The 20,903-nt window shown below is 36.4% G+C and overlaps 5 protein-coding genes across 6 annotated transcripts; 2 read left to right on the top strand and 3 right to left on the bottom strand.

The window, feature by feature from the left end:
* The first annotated feature begins 2,540 nt into the window (after positions 1 to 2,540).
* LOC108845859 (uncharacterized) lies at positions 2,541 to 3,408 on the top strand. Its single transcript, XM_018619051.2, has one exon. It carries the CDS (start codon positions 2,596 to 2,598, stop codon positions 3,223 to 3,225), a length of 630 nt encoding a protein of 209 aa, XP_018474553.1. The 5' UTR covers positions 2,541 to 2,595; the 3' UTR covers positions 3,226 to 3,408.
* A 1,230-nt stretch (positions 3,409 to 4,638) lies between these two features.
* On the bottom strand, positions 4,639 to 5,932 carry LOC108846573 (uncharacterized). Its single transcript, XM_018619794.2, has one exon. It carries the CDS (start codon positions 5,614 to 5,616, stop codon positions 4,870 to 4,872), a length of 747 nt encoding a protein of 248 aa, XP_018475296.1. The 5' UTR covers positions 5,617 to 5,932; the 3' UTR covers positions 4,639 to 4,869.
* A 4,292-nt stretch (positions 5,933 to 10,224) lies between these two features.
* Positions 10,225 to 12,744, top strand: LOC130504461 (polyadenylate-binding protein RBP47B'-like). Its single transcript, XM_056999074.1, has 8 exons — positions 10,225 to 10,492; positions 10,823 to 11,300; positions 11,416 to 11,522; positions 11,604 to 11,734; positions 11,857 to 11,947; positions 12,049 to 12,195; positions 12,276 to 12,373; positions 12,481 to 12,744. The coding sequence occupies exons 1-8, from the start codon at positions 10,343 to 10,345 to the stop codon at positions 12,575 to 12,577; spliced, it is 1,299 nt and encodes a 432-aa protein (XP_056855054.1). The 5' UTR covers positions 10,225 to 10,342; the 3' UTR covers positions 12,578 to 12,744.
* Positions 12,745 to 12,853: 109 nt separating this feature from the next.
* On the bottom strand, positions 12,854 to 15,381 carry LOC130504462 (rhodanese-like/PpiC domain-containing protein 12, chloroplastic). The gene is made up of 8 exons (XM_056999075.1): positions 15,117 to 15,381; positions 14,916 to 15,026; positions 14,527 to 14,618; positions 14,095 to 14,195; positions 13,904 to 14,008; positions 13,599 to 13,707; positions 13,162 to 13,212; positions 12,854 to 13,084 (listed from the first exon to the last, which is right to left on the bottom strand). The coding sequence occupies exons 1-8, from the start codon at positions 15,358 to 15,360 to the stop codon at positions 13,004 to 13,006; spliced, it is 894 nt and encodes a 297-aa protein (XP_056855055.1). The 5' UTR covers positions 15,361 to 15,381; the 3' UTR covers positions 12,854 to 13,003.
* Positions 15,382 to 15,945: 564 nt separating this feature from the next.
* LOC130504460 (PH, RCC1 and FYVE domains-containing protein 1-like) lies at positions 15,946 to 20,724 on the bottom strand (the record flags this gene model as incomplete). Of its 2 annotated transcripts, XM_056999073.1 has the most annotated exon segments (9): positions 15,946 to 16,306; positions 16,384 to 16,769; positions 16,853 to 16,999; positions 17,243 to 19,173; positions 19,258 to 19,363; positions 19,451 to 19,645; positions 19,769 to 19,849; positions 20,345 to 20,434; positions 20,638 to 20,724. In XM_056999073.1, coding segments are annotated over 9 exon segments (3,159 nt in total), but the record flags the coding sequence as incomplete, so codon positions are not given.
* Between the last annotated feature and the right edge of the window lie 179 nt (positions 20,725 to 20,903).

Raw genomic sequence — 20,903 nt, 5'->3', positions numbered from 1 at the left:
ATGATTTCATATTCATATTAAAATATAATCATATCTATAGTAATTATTGATCTTCTATAGTGTCATATGCTTTATAAATAATTAGGCTCTGAATATTTGACAAATTATATTGAAAAGAACATGTGAGAACTTTGATAAAGAGATATTTTGCATTTAAGTCAAATAATGAACTTAATAAAGTAATTTTATGACTGAAAAGAATTATAAGATAGACTTTTAGTTCATTGATTATATGGTTTGTATTACTATTTAGAGAGATAAATAAATATTTGGCAAAATATATGTAAAAATTTAGAAAAACATTAGCAAAATTTAATAAAAAGAATGAAATAATAACGATAAAAATAAAAAGAAACCAGAGAAAATGCATAATATGTGTAGGAGAAGTTAATGTGATAATTACATATATACTTCTACAAGCATTTGTTATTTATATATATATTCAGTAGTTAGTTTACATCAAATTTAAGGAAACTTTTCAATATTCTACACTTAATATATGTTTTCTTATAATATTATATCCGTGAATTCGTGGACAACCACCTAGTAATACCTTACATATAGTCACACGATAGTTTCATTTGTCTAACAGATGACCTGAATTGTAAATAAGATGATTAAACCGAAGCTGTCAAACCGGATCTGTGACAGAAGTTTCTGCTACAGTTTCACACCAAACTATCCTTCATCAAACCCATTAGATGATTTATAATGATCTTAGCATAGATAGATCCTTAAGTCAGACACTTAAAAACCTTAACCATATTAGAAAATGTCATCTTTTCATCAAATTCATTAGTATTTTATTAGTAGCTGTCATCTTTTCATCAACTTCAAGTAGAAAAGTATAAAGGAGACAAATTAACCTTACCCATTAGAAGTTGAACTTGTACTTGTTTTGTCTGAATCTTGGTCCTCAAGTACCCTCTCCATCAGCTCGCCTCTGTCGTCTACTAGATCAACGAGGACGTCAATCGACTTCGTGACCAACTCATAGATCTCTTCGACATCTCCTTAGTTATACATTCAACAAATCGAACAGTAAACAAGCTACCTATCACCTTGGTATAATACCCAAACCGAAAAAAGTTTTTAAAGGCTTTAGGTACATGGCAAAGGCGTTAGATACCACCTTACAATCGAGTATCTGTTGAGTCAAACTAGGACTGGTCATGATTACTTCCTATTTGGCTTGTATTCGTTACTCGTCATGTATTCACCTTAAAAACCAAGTACTTGGCGGTAGCAAGTCAACAAATTTTATTACTTGCAATTTGGAGTCAAACATCAAATATGGTTATATTTCTATTACTTGTCTTGCTATTTGTCATATTACTTGTTACTCGTTACTTATTCAAAAAAAATACTAACTACTCGATAAAGAATATGTATTTTTCGATCGAACTCTTTCAAAAATTCTTGTCACCCATTAAAAAATACTTATTTCTTGTCAAAAAATACTTGCTCCTCACTTGTTTCATTTACTTTTATTCTTAAAGGAATGAAGTTTTTGATGACAAAAAAAAATTATTTTAAATACTTACAAATAATCAGATATTTTATAAATAAGTTTTTGATTTTGGTAGGCAAGTCAAATAATTTACAAGTATTATTTTTTTCTCCAAGTACTTGATTGAAGGAATACTTTTTCAAACAAATCAAGTACAAATACTAGTTCGAGCCAGTATATCACCCTTACACTCGGAGGTGGAAGCTTTAATTTGGGCAATGGAGTGTATGAAAAACTTACGACAGCTTCAGGTTACGTTTGCAACGAATTGTTCTCAGTTGGTGAAGATGGTTTCGGAACCAGAGGAGTGGCCAGCGTTCGCAAGTTATCTGGAGGATATAAAGAGTCTACAAAGCAGTTTCTATAACTCACAGCTCATTCATGTACCACGAACGGAGAATTTAAGGGCGGATCGTTTAGCACGCAGTGCGAGACAATAATCGTCTTTCGTCGTTCACATGGATGCAGAGCTACCGGTTTGGTGTGCAGAGTCTATATGAGTCTGTGTATTTGATGACAAAAAAAAAAAAATACTAAATCAAAGTACTCGAACAAGTCAAGCCAAATAGACACTTTAGCTTGTGCCCAGTCCTGTCTAAGTCAAATTGTCCAAGAATGAAAATGTGGATAACGTCAAATACTCTCTTAACTAAGTAAAATTTACATAGAAACGTCAGCTCTAGTAATATGAAATCCATATAATGATAATGACCATATTTATTTCTCTTCAACAGATTCATTCACAAGATAAAAGACTAAAGTCACCGAGATTTTGTCTAGTAGTAGTCTAGTCTTCTTGGTAACCATATTTAACATTTCTAAAATTTTATCTTTAATTAAATGCGAATCCCCCTAATAAGGTAAGTTATCTAATTTAATGCTTAATGTTTTAAAAACGCTTCAACATTATTCCACATTCTTTTACAAAAAAAAAATCTTTCCAATTTGAATTTGAAGTAATCATAGCCGTCGGATCAAGACAAATATAACCGTTAGGGAGCGCTCCTCCAAAAACGATAATAAATCAGACAAAATCTCTCTCTTCCTTTGTCTCTCTCAATCTCTCTGTGTTGTTGAAAGAAAAGATGTCGACGAGAATGAGATCTTCTTACCTGAAACCACCTCTTCCCAAATCGCCCCTCCGTCTCCGATCACGCCAAGTCCTCTCCAGCTCCTCTTCATCGATTCTCCAAACACCACCAGGCCTCACGAAGTTCCAGAAACGGAACGTTGCAGCGGATCTGGAACCTAACCTCCCGATCGAGTACTCATCGATCTCGAGCGAGATACACGCGATGGCGAAGATGGTGGAGAAAGAGTTCGCTCAAGAAGAAGTGAAATCCAGAGCTGCGAGTCTGGAGCATATGGCTGCGAACTCGGAGGCGGCTCCTGTGTTCGAGAGAGGGAGGTTCTACGATGAGTACTCAGCCAGGAGGAACGAGAGGCTGAGGAGGAAGAAAGGAGGGGAAGATTCTGTGGTGAAAGGAACTCCTTACAATCTCGGAGTTGAGCCTGTGACGACTAAGAGAAGAGGAACCGTTAAGAAGAAGACCACGACTGTTTTCTCCATGTCCGAGACGACGGCGGTGGCGCCGAGGTATTCTCTGAGGAGTATGAAGAAGGAGAACAAGAAGCCGCCTCCGATTCCTTTGAATGTTGATGTTAGTGCGATGAAGAGTGTCACTGCTACTACCAGGAGGGTTAGGAGGATCTGATGTTGGTGTGCGGTGGTTCCTTCTGTTGTGGTGAAATTGAAATTTGAGGTTTTGATTTCTGCAACTCTGTTCTAGTATTGTTGTTGTCTTGCTGGATGATTATTTGGATATTGAAAGTTCTTTTGCTTTGTTTATTAATACATTCAGATAAGCTTTTTATCTATCAAATGCACTTTTTGGGTATCTCTTTTACTTCAGTAGCATTATTGCTTTAGTGATATTTGATCTTCTTCCACAAATAATTTAACATGTTTCTGGTAAGTATGAGCAAGTGTGAGACATTGAGGGTTAACATTTACACATTCCATCACTGTTAGATGACATGAGTTTAGAACAGAGTCGCTTCAGACACCTCCAAGAGATACTGATCCGCTGCTCTCAGAAGATCTTGTGATATCTCAATTGTTATGTCGACTGATCCAGTGTAATTTAAACCTGAGCATCCACAATTCAAGTGTGAGTCAATCAACGTATATACGATGACAGTTCTCAGTCTAGAAGCTCATCATTAACTCAGATACCTCCCATTTTATATCCGGAATCTCAACTCCTGTGGTATAAACGAGACCCAAAGTGAATGAGACATATTAACATAATCATCCATGTATTCCTTTGACAGAGAAGCAGAGCAGCATAAACCACATACATAACCAGTAAATGATATTTCTCATGTCCTCCACAAGAACATATTGAAAGTATTGGTCAACCAGAACTAATATTTCACTTACTCTGTAACCACCTGATCAAACATTGCGCCAAATGCATCTGACGATGCCAGCAGACAAATTCTGTGTGCATAGAATCTCCTTCCTGTAGTATGATTTTTGCAGTTTTACATATGGAGTTTGGAACTAACAAGACTGCTGCAACTTCCTGATCAATATGATTTACCTTCGACTAGAAAAGTTACATCTGAAAGCTTAGCCATTATTTACATATTGCTCTCCTAGATAAACCTGTCATAAAAAAAAAGACAAACAGCATACCGCACTGAGACTTCCATAGCTTATGTATTAGAGAACTGAAGCAAGAAGGAAATTCACCCGGAGCAGCATCAACTGGAGAAAGTGTCATGTTTCCATCTCAAATTAATCACTACCGGATCACTAGCGCTGGTTGGATATTATGAAATGATGTATAGGGATTAGTTTGGTTTTGGGTCTAAAACGTGAGGCTAGAGTTTCAGAAGAGTGGACCATGTACTATAAACATTGAGCAGATTCACTTGGTGGACTCTTGCTTGAAAGAAAAGGATCTAACAGCAAAACATCTGAAACTTGCATGTGCACATCACTGTGCCTTGCTTGCTTGTATTTTTCCTTAAGTTTTGGCATTTACTCTTTCCACTTTCTCAGAACTTGAAACAACGAACCATCTAAAGTCTAACCTCAAATCTTTGGCTTAGTTACAGACAGAAACACAAAAACAAAAAGACTTTTCAAATCCACAAACTTAAGAGATAAAAAGCATAAAGATGGGGTGTATTCATTCAATGATTAATTTCTTACTGTTTTCAAGTATGAAAATGTCTTTCCTCACATTTATACAATGTCACACTTCAGATCCCAATCACAAAAAGCTCAACAAAAACACAATCCATCTAATCATGAATACAAACCAAATAGATAAAAGCAATTTCCATCATCAAGTTCGTCTCTCAACTCTGTTTTTGTGAAGCCTTAGAGGAAACAGAGGAGGCTTAGAGGGACTTGTACAGACAGGAACATGAATCATTGGTCTTATCCTCATAGTCAGAGATCTCGTCCTCTCTAGCCCTTTCTTACCTCTCTTCCCTTCCTTCTCTCTCTCATCCTTCTTCACCGCATCCCCAATCGAGCTCGAAGAAGACGAAGTTGAGCTCGAAGAAGACGACGGAGAGAGAGACGACGCCTTCGTGTTGGTCCTCTGTTTCTTTAGCCGCAAAAGCTCTTTCCACAGCACAGTGCACTTTGGTGGACGAGGAGAAGGGTCGTCGTCAAGAAACCAGCTTCCTCCTCTGTTGCTCTTATTTACATTCTCCTCCTCTCTCACTACTTTACGATCTTCTTCTTTTTCTTCCTCGATGGCTTTTGTTTTGGAGGTAACGCTTTGAAGCTTCTCTGAATGCTTGACGTGCCGGAAAGGAAGGAACTTTCCTTCGGAGAACAGCTCGTCGGCGGTGAGCATCGTTTGGGTGTTCGAGAGAAACTTGAAGTCTCCGGCTTTCGGTGAGCTCTTGTCTTGTTCTTGTTTTCCCGGTAAGAGCTTCTTAGGGTTGATGCAGATGTAATCTCCCTCGCTGTCTGACGATGACAAGTCTGCGGAGAAGGAAATGCGAGGTCCCGAAGGTGGCGCCTCCATCATGAAAACCATGTTAGCATCCGCTGTTGTCCGTGTTTCCGCTGATACCATGATCGTACAGGGTGACGGACGTTAGTTATGTAATGACACAGAAGCAAGGGGACGTTGAGAGAGAGAGAGAGAGAGAGAGAGGTTAAGAGAGAAGTGAAGATGCATAGAAGAAAGTAATGATGAGGGATAATATATAGAGAGAGTGAGGTAATGAGGTAAGACCACATGGACACGTTGAGATGGAAACAGAAGAAGCAGACAAGTTACAGAGTTGTAAGAAGAATAAGGACCTAGTTATATGATATGAAACATGCAAATCGCATATAAAATATTACTCGCATCGATTGGGAGATGCATTGTAATATTACAGTATCCATTATCTTATTTTTGTTTCCATGATTTGATATAGTTATATATTATCAGAAAATTTCGTAGGTAAGGTTTGACCGAAGGAAAGTGGAGAGAGATATATCATATATGAATATTGAACACATGTCCTCACATGAACTTGGGGTCGTTGCCATGTGAATACAGGTACAGTTCAACACACGAGATCATATCATTTCTCATATCATTGCCAACCTTGGTTATGGTGCAGATTCTTGTAGTTATTATCTTCTTTTTTTTGCTTCATCTCATTTTCATCAAAACTAAAGTAGGATACTTTTGATTTTTAATGAAATTGATAATAAACCATTCCACATAATTTCATTGCGTCAGATGATAAATCAGCTGCAGTCCTAGAATTTTATCAAACCCAAATTAACCAAACCGAATCTGGAAAGAAAGATGAATCCAGAATGTTCACTCTAGTTTAAAGAAACAAGAATCAGGGTGTGTTGAAAAGAAAAAAAGAAGTTATACCAAAAATAAAAATAATTGAATTCCTCTGTGTTTGTAATTATATAAACATGAAGAAAATGAAGTGACCCCAATGATTAAATGAAGACATTAGTTGATATCTATACTATTATTTGCGAAGTAAAATTTTGGATTCAAGCTCTCACGTTAAAAGTTAGAGTGGTTAATATCGTTTATACCCTTAATGAATAAAATATATAAATTAACTCCAAAATAAAAACGAATTTAAATGATTAATAATAATAATAGTAATAATAATAATAATAATAAGAATTATCTGAAACCTAATATATATTTAAAAAAATAAAATATGATATACACACACATATATATTGTGTTGTTATCTAAAATAAATTTAAAACTAAATTAAACAGAAAACACATAACTAAAGATTAATCAAAAAAAATATATAAATTAACTCCAAAATAAAAACGAATTTAAATGATTAATAATAATAAAAAATAATAATAATAAAGTAATAATAATAATAATAATAATAATAATATAATAAGAATTATCTGAAACCTAATATATATTTAAAAAAATAAAATATGATATATACACATATATAATGTGTTGTTATCTGAAATTATTTTTTAATAATAAATTTAAAACTAAAATAAACAGAAAACACATAACTAAAGATTAATCAAATTTTTTTATCATTTTATATAATTGAAAAGAGAACATTTAGTTTATAATACTATCTTCAAAGCAATTTTCTTTCTCTCACGTTAAAAGTTATAGCGTTTAAAAATCTTCATTATCCTTAATACATAATTAGATTAGATTTGTTAATATAGAATTACTCACAAATTTTAAATGAATTTCTATTAATTTGATTTCAAATATATATTAATCTGAAACCTAATATATATTTTAAAAATAAAATATGATATATACACATATATATTGTGTTGTTATCTGAAATTATTTTTTAATAATAAATTTAAAACTAAAATAAACAGAAAACACATAACTAAAGATTAATCAAAAAAATTATATAAATTAACTCCAAATTAAAAACGAATTTAAATGATTAATAATAATAATAATAATAATAATAATAATAATAGTAATAATAATAATAATAATAATAAGAATTATCTGAAACCTAATATATATTTAAAAAATAAATATATATATACAGATATATATTGTGTTGTTATCTGAAATTATTTTTTAATAATAAATTTAAAACTAAAATAAACAGAAAACACATAACTAAAGATTAATCAAAAAAATTATCAATTTTATATAATTGAAAAAGAGAACATTTAGTTTATAATACTATATTCAAAGCAATTTTCTTTCTCTCACGTTAAAAGTATAGCGTTTAAAATCTTCATTATCCTTAATACATAATTAGATTAGATTTGTTAATATAGAATTACTCACAAATTTTAAATGAATTTCATTAATTTGATTTCAAATATATATTAATCTGAAACCTAATATATATTTAAAAATAAAATATGATATATACACATATATATTGTGTTGTTATCTGAAATTATTTTTAATAATAAATTTAAAACTAAAATAAACAGAAAACACATAACTAAAGATTAATAAAAAAAATTATATAAATTAACTCCAAATAAAAACGAATTTAAATGATTAATAATAATATAATAATAGTAATAATAATAATAATAATAAGAATTATCTGAAACCTAATATATATTTAAAAAAATAAAATATGATATATACACATATATATATTGTTTTGTTATCTGAAATTATTTTTTAATAATAAATTTAAAACTAAAATAAACAGAAAACACATAACTAAAGGTTAATCAAATTTTTTTATCAATTTTATATAATTGAAAAGAGAACATTTAGTTTATACTACTATATTCAAAGCAATTTTCTTTCTCTCACGTTAAAAGTTATAGCGTTTAAAATCTTCATTATCCTTAATACATAATTAGATTAGATTTGTTAATATAGAATTACTCACAAATTTTAAATGAATTTCATTAATTTGATTCTCATCATTATCTATAAAATTATATATTATGTGATCCAATAATATTTTACATCAAAATATTTTTTAAATAAATATAAATACATGTATATAGTTGTATGAATATATGAATATTTTCAAAAAATTTACATAATAAATATTTTTTATTAAAATAAACTTTATTGTATATAAAATTAATATTTAATTAATTATTAAATATAGCAAAGGCATGAAAATAATTTATTATAATGATTCTCGAATTGATAATATATTTATTTAGTAATTTGTAAAACTATTAAGCCCGCAACTGCGGGCAAAACACCTAGTTAACACATATAAGCAAATATTTTAGTCTGTAGTGTATGAGAGAAACAAAGTGTAGATCAGGAGCTTTGACTTTGACCACATTAGAATCTTTTATCACGTACTCAACGCTTCTCAATGCAAATACTCACATGCATCCATCCATTTAGAGCCAAACATATGCATATGTGGTTAATGTTGTTGAGCTTCTACTCCATGTTTGTAAATGATAACAAAATCTAGAAACATGTTGTATTGTCATGTAAATGCAATTTATATGGGAATATCTGATTCTATTTTGACATAGACTCATCCCAATCCTTAGTCGCTTTTAGATATATACTATATCCAGTCCTGGCTATATCTAATTTTCTACGTCCAAACCATTTTGTACCAAGTTTATAATTAGGTTGACATGAAATCGTTAGACTACCTCAAAGTAGGTCATCTAAACTGTTTCCTTTCAAATTTATAAACTTCTATATTTCTCAATAGGTATTAACAGAATTTCGGTAGATTATATAGATTTTAGTTTCTAATATATTCAATATAAACAAAATTATCCATAAATAAAGTTCAAGAAAAAAAATAAAAAAGATACGAATACAACCCATAAATCTGAAATCCTATTAAAACACAACCTCTAAAATGAAACAAGAGTGTCTCAAAGACTCAAACTTAGGGGTGGACAAAAAAACCAAACCGAACCGAACCGAACCAACCAAATCGAAGTTAAACCGAATCAAACTAAACCGTTCTCTTTATGTAACCCAATTGGTTCAGGTTTTACTCAACCCGAACGATTTGGTTTGGTTTGGGTTTAAACCGAACCAAACCGAACCAAACTGATAATCCAATATATATAGTAAAAATATATATGACATATATATTTGTATTAACATAATGTAAATTTTAGTTAAAGTTTCATATTTCATTTTTCTCATAACTTCCATATCTTTAAAAAAATATAAATACGATTCAAATAATACTATTATATATAAAATCATGTAGCATAAGTTTTTATATTCTCACTCTATCGTTTATGAGTTGATTATTTTTTAATAAAAGTATAAAACTGATGCCTTCATATTTTATAACAACCCGAACTACACCGAACCAAACTAGACCATAATAATGTAAACCGAACTAAATCTAAACCAAACCGAACTGAACCGAACCGAATTAAACCCAAACCGAACCCAAACCAAAGCTACTTTGGTTTTAATTGGTTTGAGTTTTATAAAACCCAAATTACCCAAACGAAACCGAACTCAAACCGAACCCGAAACTAAACCGAAATGCCCACCCCTACTCAAACTCTTGTTTTTTACTTTTGTCTTTCACCGCAGAAAAGCCTTAAACACAGTGTAGTAAGACAAAAATAGTAACCGTGACTTTTGACTCTAATAAGTCAAGTAGTGATGTCAATTTGGGCTTAAAGACCCGCAGGTTAGGCCCAATGGTGATTTTGCGGGCGACCCGTTAATTCATTGGTACTAATCCGAAAATTTTATCCACAACAAATCAAATAATCTAGATCGGCCGGGACATTTCGCCGCCGACTCCACTATAGCTCGCGACCGAGACGTGTGTGTTTGTTTTTAGGTTCCTACGTTTTCTCACTAAGGGAAGCAACAAAAAAAAAAGACGATGGCGATGATGATGCCTCCTCCGCAGCAGCAGCAAGGAGGCTATCACCATCCACAGACGCTTGAAGAAGTACGAACCCTTTGGATCGGAGATTTGCAGTACTGGGTCGACGAGAACTACCTCTCTTCCTGCTTCTCCCAAACCGGCGAGGTAAACCTTATTCTCTTCTTCCTCAGCTCCTCTTCGTGTTGTTGTTGTTGTAGCTTCGCATACTTCCAGTTTACAGCTCTAATTTTCTAGGGTTTATTTACCGTTTAGGGATAGATAAAGCAGATAACTTTGGTTTTTGGGGATGTTAATTGTTGTGCCGTTCTATTAAACTGTTCCTTTTGTTGAAAGTCTGAGTCTTTTTTAATATGGTTAAAGCTTCTTCTCACCATGATTGATGTTCATAGTTACATAAGTATGCTCCTACATTATAAGTGTGAAAGGTATTTGAATCAACATTATAATGATCTGTGTATATCCATATATGTGCAGCTTGTTTCAGTCAAGGTGATACGTAACAAGATCACTGGCCAGCCGGAAGGGTACGGTTTCATAGAGTTTGTATCTCACGCAGCAGCAGAGAGAACGCTTCAGACGTATAACGGGACGCTGATGCCTGGAACGGAAGTAGCCTTCCGTTTAAATTGGGCTTCTTTTGGTTCAGGCCAGAAAGTAGACGCTGGACCGGATCATTCTATCTTTGTTGGAGACTTAGCCCCGGATGTTACAGATTATCTCCTTCACGAGACGTTCCGTGTTCACTACTCTTCTGTTAGAGGTGCCAAGGTTGTTACTGATCCAAGTACCGGACGGTCGAAAGGTTACGGGTTTGTGAAGTTTGCTGATGAAAGTGAAAGGAACAAGGCGATGTCTGAAATGAATGGGTTGTATTGCTCAACGAGGCCTATGCGTATCAGCGTGGCAACGCCTAGAAAAAACGTTGGGGTACAGCAACAATATGTCACCAAAGGTATGAGTAACAAAACACATGATTCGAATTATGTTTAATAGAATCTTGTTTTTTTTTTGGTTCATCTGTTTGGAAGTCATTTGGCTAATTAAGGGCTCTTTTTCTTTTCTTGTAGCTGCTTACCCGGTACCAGCACCAGTCCCATCTGCAGTTGCTGCTCCAGCATATGTTACTCAACCAGCGCAGGTGCTTGCACCTGAAAATGACATCACCTGTACGACAGTAAGTTTTATCTGAAAAGCTCGAGCTTTCTTCTCGAACTTTCTCCTGCTTTAATTTATGCATTGGTTTTTTGGTGTACAGGTTTTGATTGCGAATCTGGACCCAAATGTTACAGAGGAAGAGCTGAAGAAAGCGTTCTCGCCGTTAGGGGAGATCATTTATGTCAACATACCTGCAACGAAGGGATACGGTTATGTTCAATTCAAAACCAGGTAAACCATCCAGCAAAACTCAGAATTCACATGCGGTTGCTACCATACCATGTTCATATGTATACATATTTATAGCTCTGTTCACTAATTTCTTTTACTTCTGCCCTGTTTCTGACCCCCAGGCCTTCTGCCGAAGAAGCCATTCAAAAAATGCAGGGACATGTGATTGGTCAACAACCAGTTCGCATCTCTTGGAGTAAAAATCCAGGACAGGTGAATTTTTTTTTGTTATAACCTATACTGACGCGATGTATAGCCTCATTTTACTCGGTGGTTCATTCAATGTGGTTGATGATCTTTGGTATTTGTTATAGGATGGTTACGCCACACAAGCAGATCCAAGTCAGTGGAATGCGTATTACGGTTACGGACAAGGCTATGACGCCTATGCTTATGGGGCTGCTCAAGACCCATCCCTGTACGCATATGGTGGATATGGCTATCCCCAGTATCCGCAACAGGTAAAGAACTGAAAATTAAAAAAAAGTTTTTTTTTGGTAACATGTGGATACTTGTGCTTTAATGGTTGAAATTTATTCAGGGTGAGGCTACACAAGAAATTACAAACTCTGCTGCTGCTGGAGTTGCTGTGGCGGAACAAGAGTTATATGATCCTATGGCTACTCCTGATGTAGAAAAGTAAAATTTCTGCTTACTTTCTTACACGTTTCTACCTAGGTGTTTCTACCTAGGTGGGTGACTAGTTGAGTGCCTAATTTTTTTTTTGTTTCTTTGCGCACTTGTAGGTTAAATGCAGTTTCCCTTTCGGTTCACGCAAATGCCATATTGGGACGGCTATTGTGGCAGCGTACCTCGGCACTCTCATCACAATTGAGAAAATGATTGCGAAGAAAAGAGTATGAGCGGTGGTTCTGATTGTTTTGTCTGTTTGGGTCTTCCTTTAATGTAATGCAGTGTACAATTAGGATCGTAGTTACAATGCTAAATCATGAATCTTACAATTTTCTGGAAACTATGAGTTGCTTTGCTTGCTTCTCTGTTTGCGTTAAGTGATTCTGTCGCATTACTCTTATACGCTTAGGCTGCTCATGGCTTTGGTTATCAATTTTTATGTGATTTGAGTTTTATAAACAGGTAGCTAATGTTACAAATGAAAAATGATTTGAAGAGTGAGCTTGTATATTCTTATCTCAAAATGATTCCCTGAATACGATTTGCAATTATTTGGAGTACGATGCAAGAATATTGTTTTAACAAAGAGAGAATTGTATGGGATGGCTCTAGAATCTCTCTGAAGCAGTAGCAGTTTCAGTAGGTAGGAATTGATGGGTCAACCTTGAGAGAATAGGCTTGTATTCCACCAGCCACATTGTACACACTCTTGAAGCCCTGATGAACAAAGACAACAAGCCATCCATCAAGATGTCAACAAACCAGATATTAAAAGCATATAAGCTTTTCTTTACCTGAGATTGCAGCCAGTTGGCGACCTGCAACGACCTGCCACCAACCTTACACTGTATGCAAAACAAAGGACGCGATTCAAAATCCTTTTTTAAAGAAGTTTCAACGGAGATTTCTTTGTTCAAGTGACTTTAAAATCTTTAGATCAATAAGATGGGTATTTGCAAGCTGTTAGTCCATACAGAGATGATGATGAAAACAAAGTTATGACACTGTAATTTTTCTTCCAGTTCAACCAAACCAGAGAGAGACTCTCAATTCTCAACCAAATGCTCAGGACACCGTTATAAACCAAGCCCTTACTAACTGCTCTCTAATGAACTCACAACATCTCTATACTGCTAGACTAGATACGGAGACCTACATCTAAGAATTGAGCCACTGAACTTTTTCAAAGCTTTATATCATACTTTTATTAGTGGATGAGACCTGAACATACCAGGACGAATGTATCCTTCTCAGGGTTCAGCTTTGAAGTGATGTCTGGTGCCCAGGTTCCGAATTGGCGGAGCGGAAACACTTTAAATCCTGGCAAGGATGCTGTGGCTCTGGTCCAAATTGGTAAAACAAAATATATTGAAAAACACTATGGATAGTTTGTCCTTCTTCTAAGAACAACAAGATACACATGTATCTAAATGATCATAATTTTGTAACAATGTTTTAGAGAGTACGAAGCTAATCCACTGGGATTCGGTGAAGAAAGGAAACGTATGTCAAGATGAGAAATGGAAAGGAACTTACATCTCGTCAGGTTCTCTGACATCAATCAACTGAGCCTCGTCCATGAAAACTGGATCTTGCATTTTGGAATGCAGCTCCTCCACCTGGATGTCTTTCACAGGTTCCCTGTCCAAATATAACCCTTTTCCCGTCAAACAATACACAACATTCAATAGGAAAAAAAAAGGAAGATGGTTTTTCAGAATAGTTACCTCTCAGATAGAACTTGTAACAAGTGCCAGCCAAATTGGGTTTTACACCTGACTACATGATTCGGCTCTGCTTTAAACGCAGCTTCCTCAAACTCTGGTACCTGAAAAAAAATAATTTACAGTGGTCTATCATTCTCTTATTGCAGCAGGAACTTGCCAAAAGTTCTTCCATGAGGAAAGTTCAAACATTGTGGAATTACTTCTATCATCGGTTACATTCTTCTACTTAGTTGTCTTAGTTCCATTTGCACACCGATGTCAACACTAAAAGTTAATTCACCAGCAATCATTACATCATCCAATTACTTATGTAACAGCGAGGGTCCTATATAAGCTATGAATCTGAAGGAAACAATGCAAATACCAAATACCAATCTCACATTCACTCTCATAACCAAAATAAAATGGGCAAGACAAGAGAAAAGAGCATACCATTTGACCAAGTTTAACCCATCCAAGTATACCACCCTCCTTTTTAGATGGACAAATAGAGTACTCAGCTGCAAGATCACTCATATCCTCTCCTTCACAACAAAACAGTTAACTTGAAAAAATCAGTCTTCTGACACAAACAAAATAAGGTGACAGTCAAGTAACGAAAAAGTCATAAATGTAAATCTGCAATTTAGTAAGCAGAGCCGCAACTGATTACAGTGATTAAAAAATTCCACAAAAAAAAAAAGGATAATGATAACATTGCGAGACAAGTTTTGTCTTCATTCCGACAAAAGCAACAACGGAAGGTTGTCTGAAAGATAAGTTTTAATCTCATCGGAATGACAAAATATCAAAAAGGTGAAAAGAGATTTAAGGAGTCAGACCATCCAAGATTCGCTTCTGGAGTTCAGCAAAGAGCTCAGAGTCACCCTCCTTAACAAGCACATGCTGCACCAGAATCTCTCTGCTTTGACTACTCCCACTGCTAAACGAAGCTGGAAATAAATAATTAAAAAAAAAAACAAAAGATCAAGTCTTTGATACAGAAAGTAAGTAAGAGGGGGAGAAACAGAAGAGATAGATACCTCTCGCTTTGAGAGCCGAGAAGCCAGAGAGTCTCATAGGGTACATGGAAGAAACGCGTGGTCGGACTCGGAGCGAAGAGATGTGTCTGCCGAAAAGTGAACGAGAGAACGTCGAGAAGCGGCGGGGATGGGAAGGAGGTGATGCGAGAGCGAGGGTGTGGGAGACGGAGAGTCTCAGAGCGGCGGAGAATGACGCCGCCGCTGGAGATGATACCGCAGAGAGATTGCCGGTGATTCTTAACATTTTGGGTCTAATAACGAGTTCAAGCGTGTGAGACTAGTGAGAGAGGTCACCACTACTTAAGTGTGTGAATATGGTGGGCCCGTAATTTTAATCAGAAATTGCTGATTAGGGTCTCCACTTTTGGTAATTCTCGGAATCGCATAGTTTCTAGGGCTTTTCCGAGTAATCACAAAATTTTGTGGAATATATGGTAAATTAGTTTTATTACACAGCTGTTTGCTGAGGTGGAGTATAAATGTAATTTAAATTTATCTTTTGTTAAAAACTGAACGAAGATACAGACACACACTGTATATTTGATGTATAATGAAAAAAAACATGATGAGAGAAAAGAAGACTAAAAACGGTGTTATTCACAAGACTGGTCCTCGAAGCTAAAGTATGCTTCAGTTTTACTAGCACGCATGTAGACGATGTTAGTTGCTGACCAACAAGAAACAGGGTATTAGAAGTTTATCAAATAAAAAGTGACGTGTTAAATTGATTAGTAAAGATGTGTAAACTAGTCATGAAAGAAAGATGTTGTATAGCATACCTTCTTTGCTTCGCAATTTTCTGTAAGCCATTCATTAGTGGAGTTTCAAGTTCAACATCAAATGATAGCATTTATAGAGGAGACAAAGACAAGTGTATGCTTATAGAATTTACAGATGAATTTACAAGACAAAACACCCAAACTATAATGAAAGAAGATGGTGGAATCACTCCTAATCTCACTTTTGGTTTGTTATAATCCATCCCCCAATAAACCTACGAAAACCCGTGTTAACAAAAAAAAAAAGATGAAAGATGAGTGTAAAGCAAAGAAATCTAGTGAGCCAAGTCTTCACTTCCTACACCCACACTGGATTTGTCAACGACTAGGCGTACATTGTATTGTTCGTACACTCGTCCTCTATTCTCTGCCCACCACTCTTCTGCTTGTTTCTCGCTAAACCTCTTACGGCTGCCATCACCAGATCATCCTCACGTTATGTTCATTTCATCCCCAACTCAAAAGAAAAAGAAAGAAAAGAACTGTACCTGAAACGGACGCGTTTGAGATCTCTCGCCCCTCCCGGCAAGGCCGTGAGAGTGATGTACACACCAGGTTCATCTTGTTCAACCCACTCATTTTCACTACGAGCTTCACTTTCTTTTGCTCGTGTGCTGATTCTATTTATCGACTCAGCAGCATGGTTCGCTTGCTGTCGAAAACTTGCGCCGTCGAAAACAGGCGTGCTGGTCCCGTTAGCAAACATTGGGATGGTGTTTACGCCATCAGGATCACTTCCTCGACTGTTTGGACGGTTTAAGGTGTTAGACGAAGGGGCGGCAACGTAATCAGGACTGGAACCAAACGAGTTATGAGAAGGAGACTTGATTGTCCTGGCTGATCCAACAGGTAATCTTTCAGCCATGTCTTTCAACTGCATGGTTACACATTGTAACAATCAATAAGTTGCATACAGCATTTTTCATTCAATTAAAAAGCACAGAGGAAATAGTTTACCTGAGCGGTAAGTGATTTAATCACATCTTTAGCTGCCTTGCATCTCGCTGTTTCTTCGCTAGCTATTGCCAGTGCCTCCTTTAGCTGTTTGGTTGTTCTTTCTAGTTCAACTTGTTGAAGTTGTGCCTTCCGTGTAAGATTTTCAACCTGTGATAATCGTTTACTAGTGAATTAGTAAAGGCAACTGCAACGAATAAGAGATAAATGGTTCGATGTTGCAGCAGATCTATATTCCTTGATTGAGTGAAATCAGAATATAATATAGAAACAAAACAGGATAATCTAAAACAAAATAGCATGAGCTCACAAACTATGATTTCCTGCTACGTGTAATGCGTGGACAATTACGGTATGAGGAACCAGAATTAGAGGGTGGAGAAAGCAGCTTACTTGTGATCTTAGCATAAGCACCTCCTGGCTTACGTTATCATTGGCTCTCTTGGCATCCTCCACGACAATTCTCGGTGTAATGAGCCCTGAAAGAGTGGGAGTTGGCGTGGTTGAGCGAGGTGGGCTTGGACGTCTTGATATTGGTGAAGTTGCACGAGACGCAATTCGGGAGCCTGGAACAGACGCTGAAAAGAATTTCTTTGATACTCCAAAAGTTGGATTAAAAGACTTGGTTATGTTTAGTGAACCCCGGTGAGAGCCTGGTACTGGTGAGACACGGCTACTATTAAACTCGTACTTCTTACTCTTCTTGGATCGGCTGTCCGCTTGCCTTATGGGCTCCAACAATGAGAATCTAGTTAACTGTCCGTCGGATCTAGAATCCAACTTCTCATCTCTGTCAACTGCATCTGATCCCTGGTTGACACTTTCTCTTCGACTCAAAGAAGAATGAGATGATGCATCAGTTTCCATGGCCTTTTTCAATTTGCTAAAACACTTGTCACACACTCGATATGGTTTGTTCTGGTTTGGTGCCATACACGCCTTCAGGGACTTTTTACTACTGCAAGAGTGGCAGAACACAAGTCCACAGTTATAGCAGTTATGCCGCTTTCTCCTTAAATTGAAAGGCTGACGGCAACCTGAACACATGGACTGGTCCATCCCTGATGCCCACTTGTGCAGGCAGACAGCTGCGGTAAAGTTGGAACCACATGCAATACTTTTCACCTGTTTATCCCTAAGCGACTCAACCAATGTTGGTGAATTTCTATCATCTGCATCCCCATGGCCTAGTCTGCCATTTGATCCTTTTCCCCAAGTGTAAACCTCAGTCTTTGCAGTTAAAACTGCAACATGAAAAGCACCGCAAGCAATTTCCTCGACAAAACCCTTGTGAAGTTTACCTTCAACACGAGCTGGTACCTTTCCATCAGCATGTGGGTTTCCAAGCTGACCATAAACAGGACTACCCATAGTATAGACATGGCCCGATGTTGTTAGTGCAACTGTTAGGCTATGTCCACACGCCACTTGACAAAAATTAGGTTCTACAAGAGCTGCAACACAGGTAGGCACAAGTTTTGGTTCTTTGTCACCGTGCCCAAGACGACCCTTGTCACCATCACCCCATGTAAAGAGCTTTCCGGAGGAGCAGTTACTAGAACTCGAGCTTCCAACCATGACTTCTACAACTGCGGCTGTGTGCCATACACCGCAGGCTGCACGGACAGTGCGAAGACCTTTCAAAGAGTCTACCTCTCTGGGTATGAAAACACTTTTCTTGTCTCCATGGCCCAAAACACCAAAGGTCCCATCACCAAAAGTGAACAACTGCCCAGCAGAAGTCACAACAGCTGTGTGGTAAGGTCCACAAGCGATGGATGATACATGTAACCCTTCCATAAGAAAGTTCACTCTTTTCGGGATCCAGTGACTGACTTCATTTCCATGTCCCAGAATACCAAAATCTCCTTTACCCCAGGTATACAAATCCCCCGATAGAGAAACTGCACAGCTATGGTATTCGCCACATGCTACAAGCTCAATATTTGTGGTACTGAGTGCATCAATAAGCTTTGGATGTTGAACATTAGAATCTACACCATGGCCAAGCCTACCCTCGGATTCCTCTCCCCAAGAAAAAGTTTCTCCTTGCTTTGTAACAAGAACACCATGCTGTCCACCACAAGCAATATTCTGGACATCAAGTACTACAGTAGATTCTAAAGCTTTTGGCACAAAGGAATCCATTTTGATCTCAAGCGAACTTCCAACTCTATGGCTTCCACCACCCAAAACACCTTCACCTATTCCTTCTCCCCAAATAAAAACGTCTCCCAACGCATCTCCATCATCATGACCAGAACCATGGCTCGAAGAACTAATAGCACTTGACAGACTAACTCTAAAAGCATCCATACTCATACCTTTCATATGACCATGTATGGAATCAGAGGCTCCAGATGACAAAGAGTGAACTGAAATAGCTGCTGGATCTGAGGGAAAAAAACCTTTTGGAGGAAGTGCATACAACGACATGTCTGAAAATGCCTTATCAATGCCATTCTTAGGCGGGCTCTCATATGGACTGTGAATACGATGGTGACTAGAGCCATCCTGACAGGTAGCCAAAGATTACCTCAGTCACGACATGCACAAACTGACATGGAATAAAAAATGAAATGGAATATCTCATTCGAATACCTTCTGGAAACTTTCATTGCTGCTAAATGGAGAATGTAAAGGGGAGCTTCTCCGGGTATATGTCCTTGGACTGGTAGCTTCGGATGGAGTTCCATCACTTCTTGATTCGGTTCTCCATCTCCGTTGATGACAACGAGAGACTAAGGCTTTTAAACCACTAAACCACACTTCAGCCTCATCTTTATCCTTGCATATCTATGAAGTAAAATTTTAACACCTACTTAATGAACTTTCAATAACAAACAGATATTTAATGATAGAATATTAACAATTCATAGAGGAACCTAGAAAAATAATATACTATAAGAAAAACCTCACCACATCCAGCGACCTCTCGTCGTATATTAGCGAGAACGATTGATATTCTTTCTCGGGACGTGGATATCTCTGAAAAATAGGCTGAAAGAGAAACACAATTGCAAGGCTTATCAGAAAAACACACTAGATATGCAAGGTCCAAATATGCAACATACGACTACGGAAATTGGCTCATACAAGTGATGCATGAAAGATGCAAGGTCAAATCAAGACAGACCTGCATTGGTAAAGTAAATGAAAAAGAAAACAATGAACCCAATAAGTGTAGCAAAATATTCATTTGAGTTTATGTTGAAGAAACGACACTAATAAAAGAGCCTTGAGCATAACATGCAACACTTGGGACAATCATAAACAACAATTCAGATCACATTAGGAGGACAATCCGCCTTTCAAAAATGTCAGTAGAGCTCAGAGACAACCAGAAGAAGATACTCCTACTAGGCAGAAATAGAGATCCAGCCGAATAAAAGCAATGAAATAACTAGTACTTGTGGCACGAAACATAATTCGGATCATTTTATTGCTAGTTTAAGGAAGATTTAATTGACATTGTTCACGGATGCCAAAACTTACAGTGCGCTGGCCAGATATGATCCGAGAAACATGGCTCAGCTTCAAATGCTTCTCTTCGTTCCCCGAGAACCATATCAAAACAGATTCATCCTGAAAATTACAAGTCAAACTATTTATTTAGACACAGAACAACAAAACCCACACACACAACAAGCATCAGAGAGGCAATATAACTAAAGCAAAAGAACTATCTAAGCTCATAAATGATAATCAGATGAAAAAAAAGAACGGGAAGTCAGTAGCCGAAAATTCTTACATAGAATTAAAAGGGGAACAAAGTCAAGACGACTTACATTAGAAAGGCGAAAAGGGCAGAACTTAGGCTTTCCCCTTCTTCCATACTTGAGCAAATAAGCTCCCCTTTTCAGAGCAGTGACAGCCTGAGCCAAATCGTCAAAAACAAAGACCATTAATAAATTAAGGTGGAATATACTGGAAATGGTTGATTTCAGCTTAGAGGACAGTACATATTAAACATTAACAAAGAGAGAAGACTGCTAAGAAGCCATGAAATAGACCTCTTTGACTCAAACTTGGAGACTCCAAAAGTGGACTTAAG

Source organism: Raphanus sativus, unplaced genomic scaffold (assembly GCF_000801105.2).
Source record: "Raphanus sativus cultivar WK10039 unplaced genomic scaffold, ASM80110v3 Scaffold1595, whole genome shotgun sequence".
NCBI lineage: Eukaryota > Viridiplantae > Streptophyta > Magnoliopsida > Brassicales > Brassicaceae > Raphanus > Raphanus sativus.
This window is presented reverse-complemented; position numbering and strand designations above follow the sequence as displayed.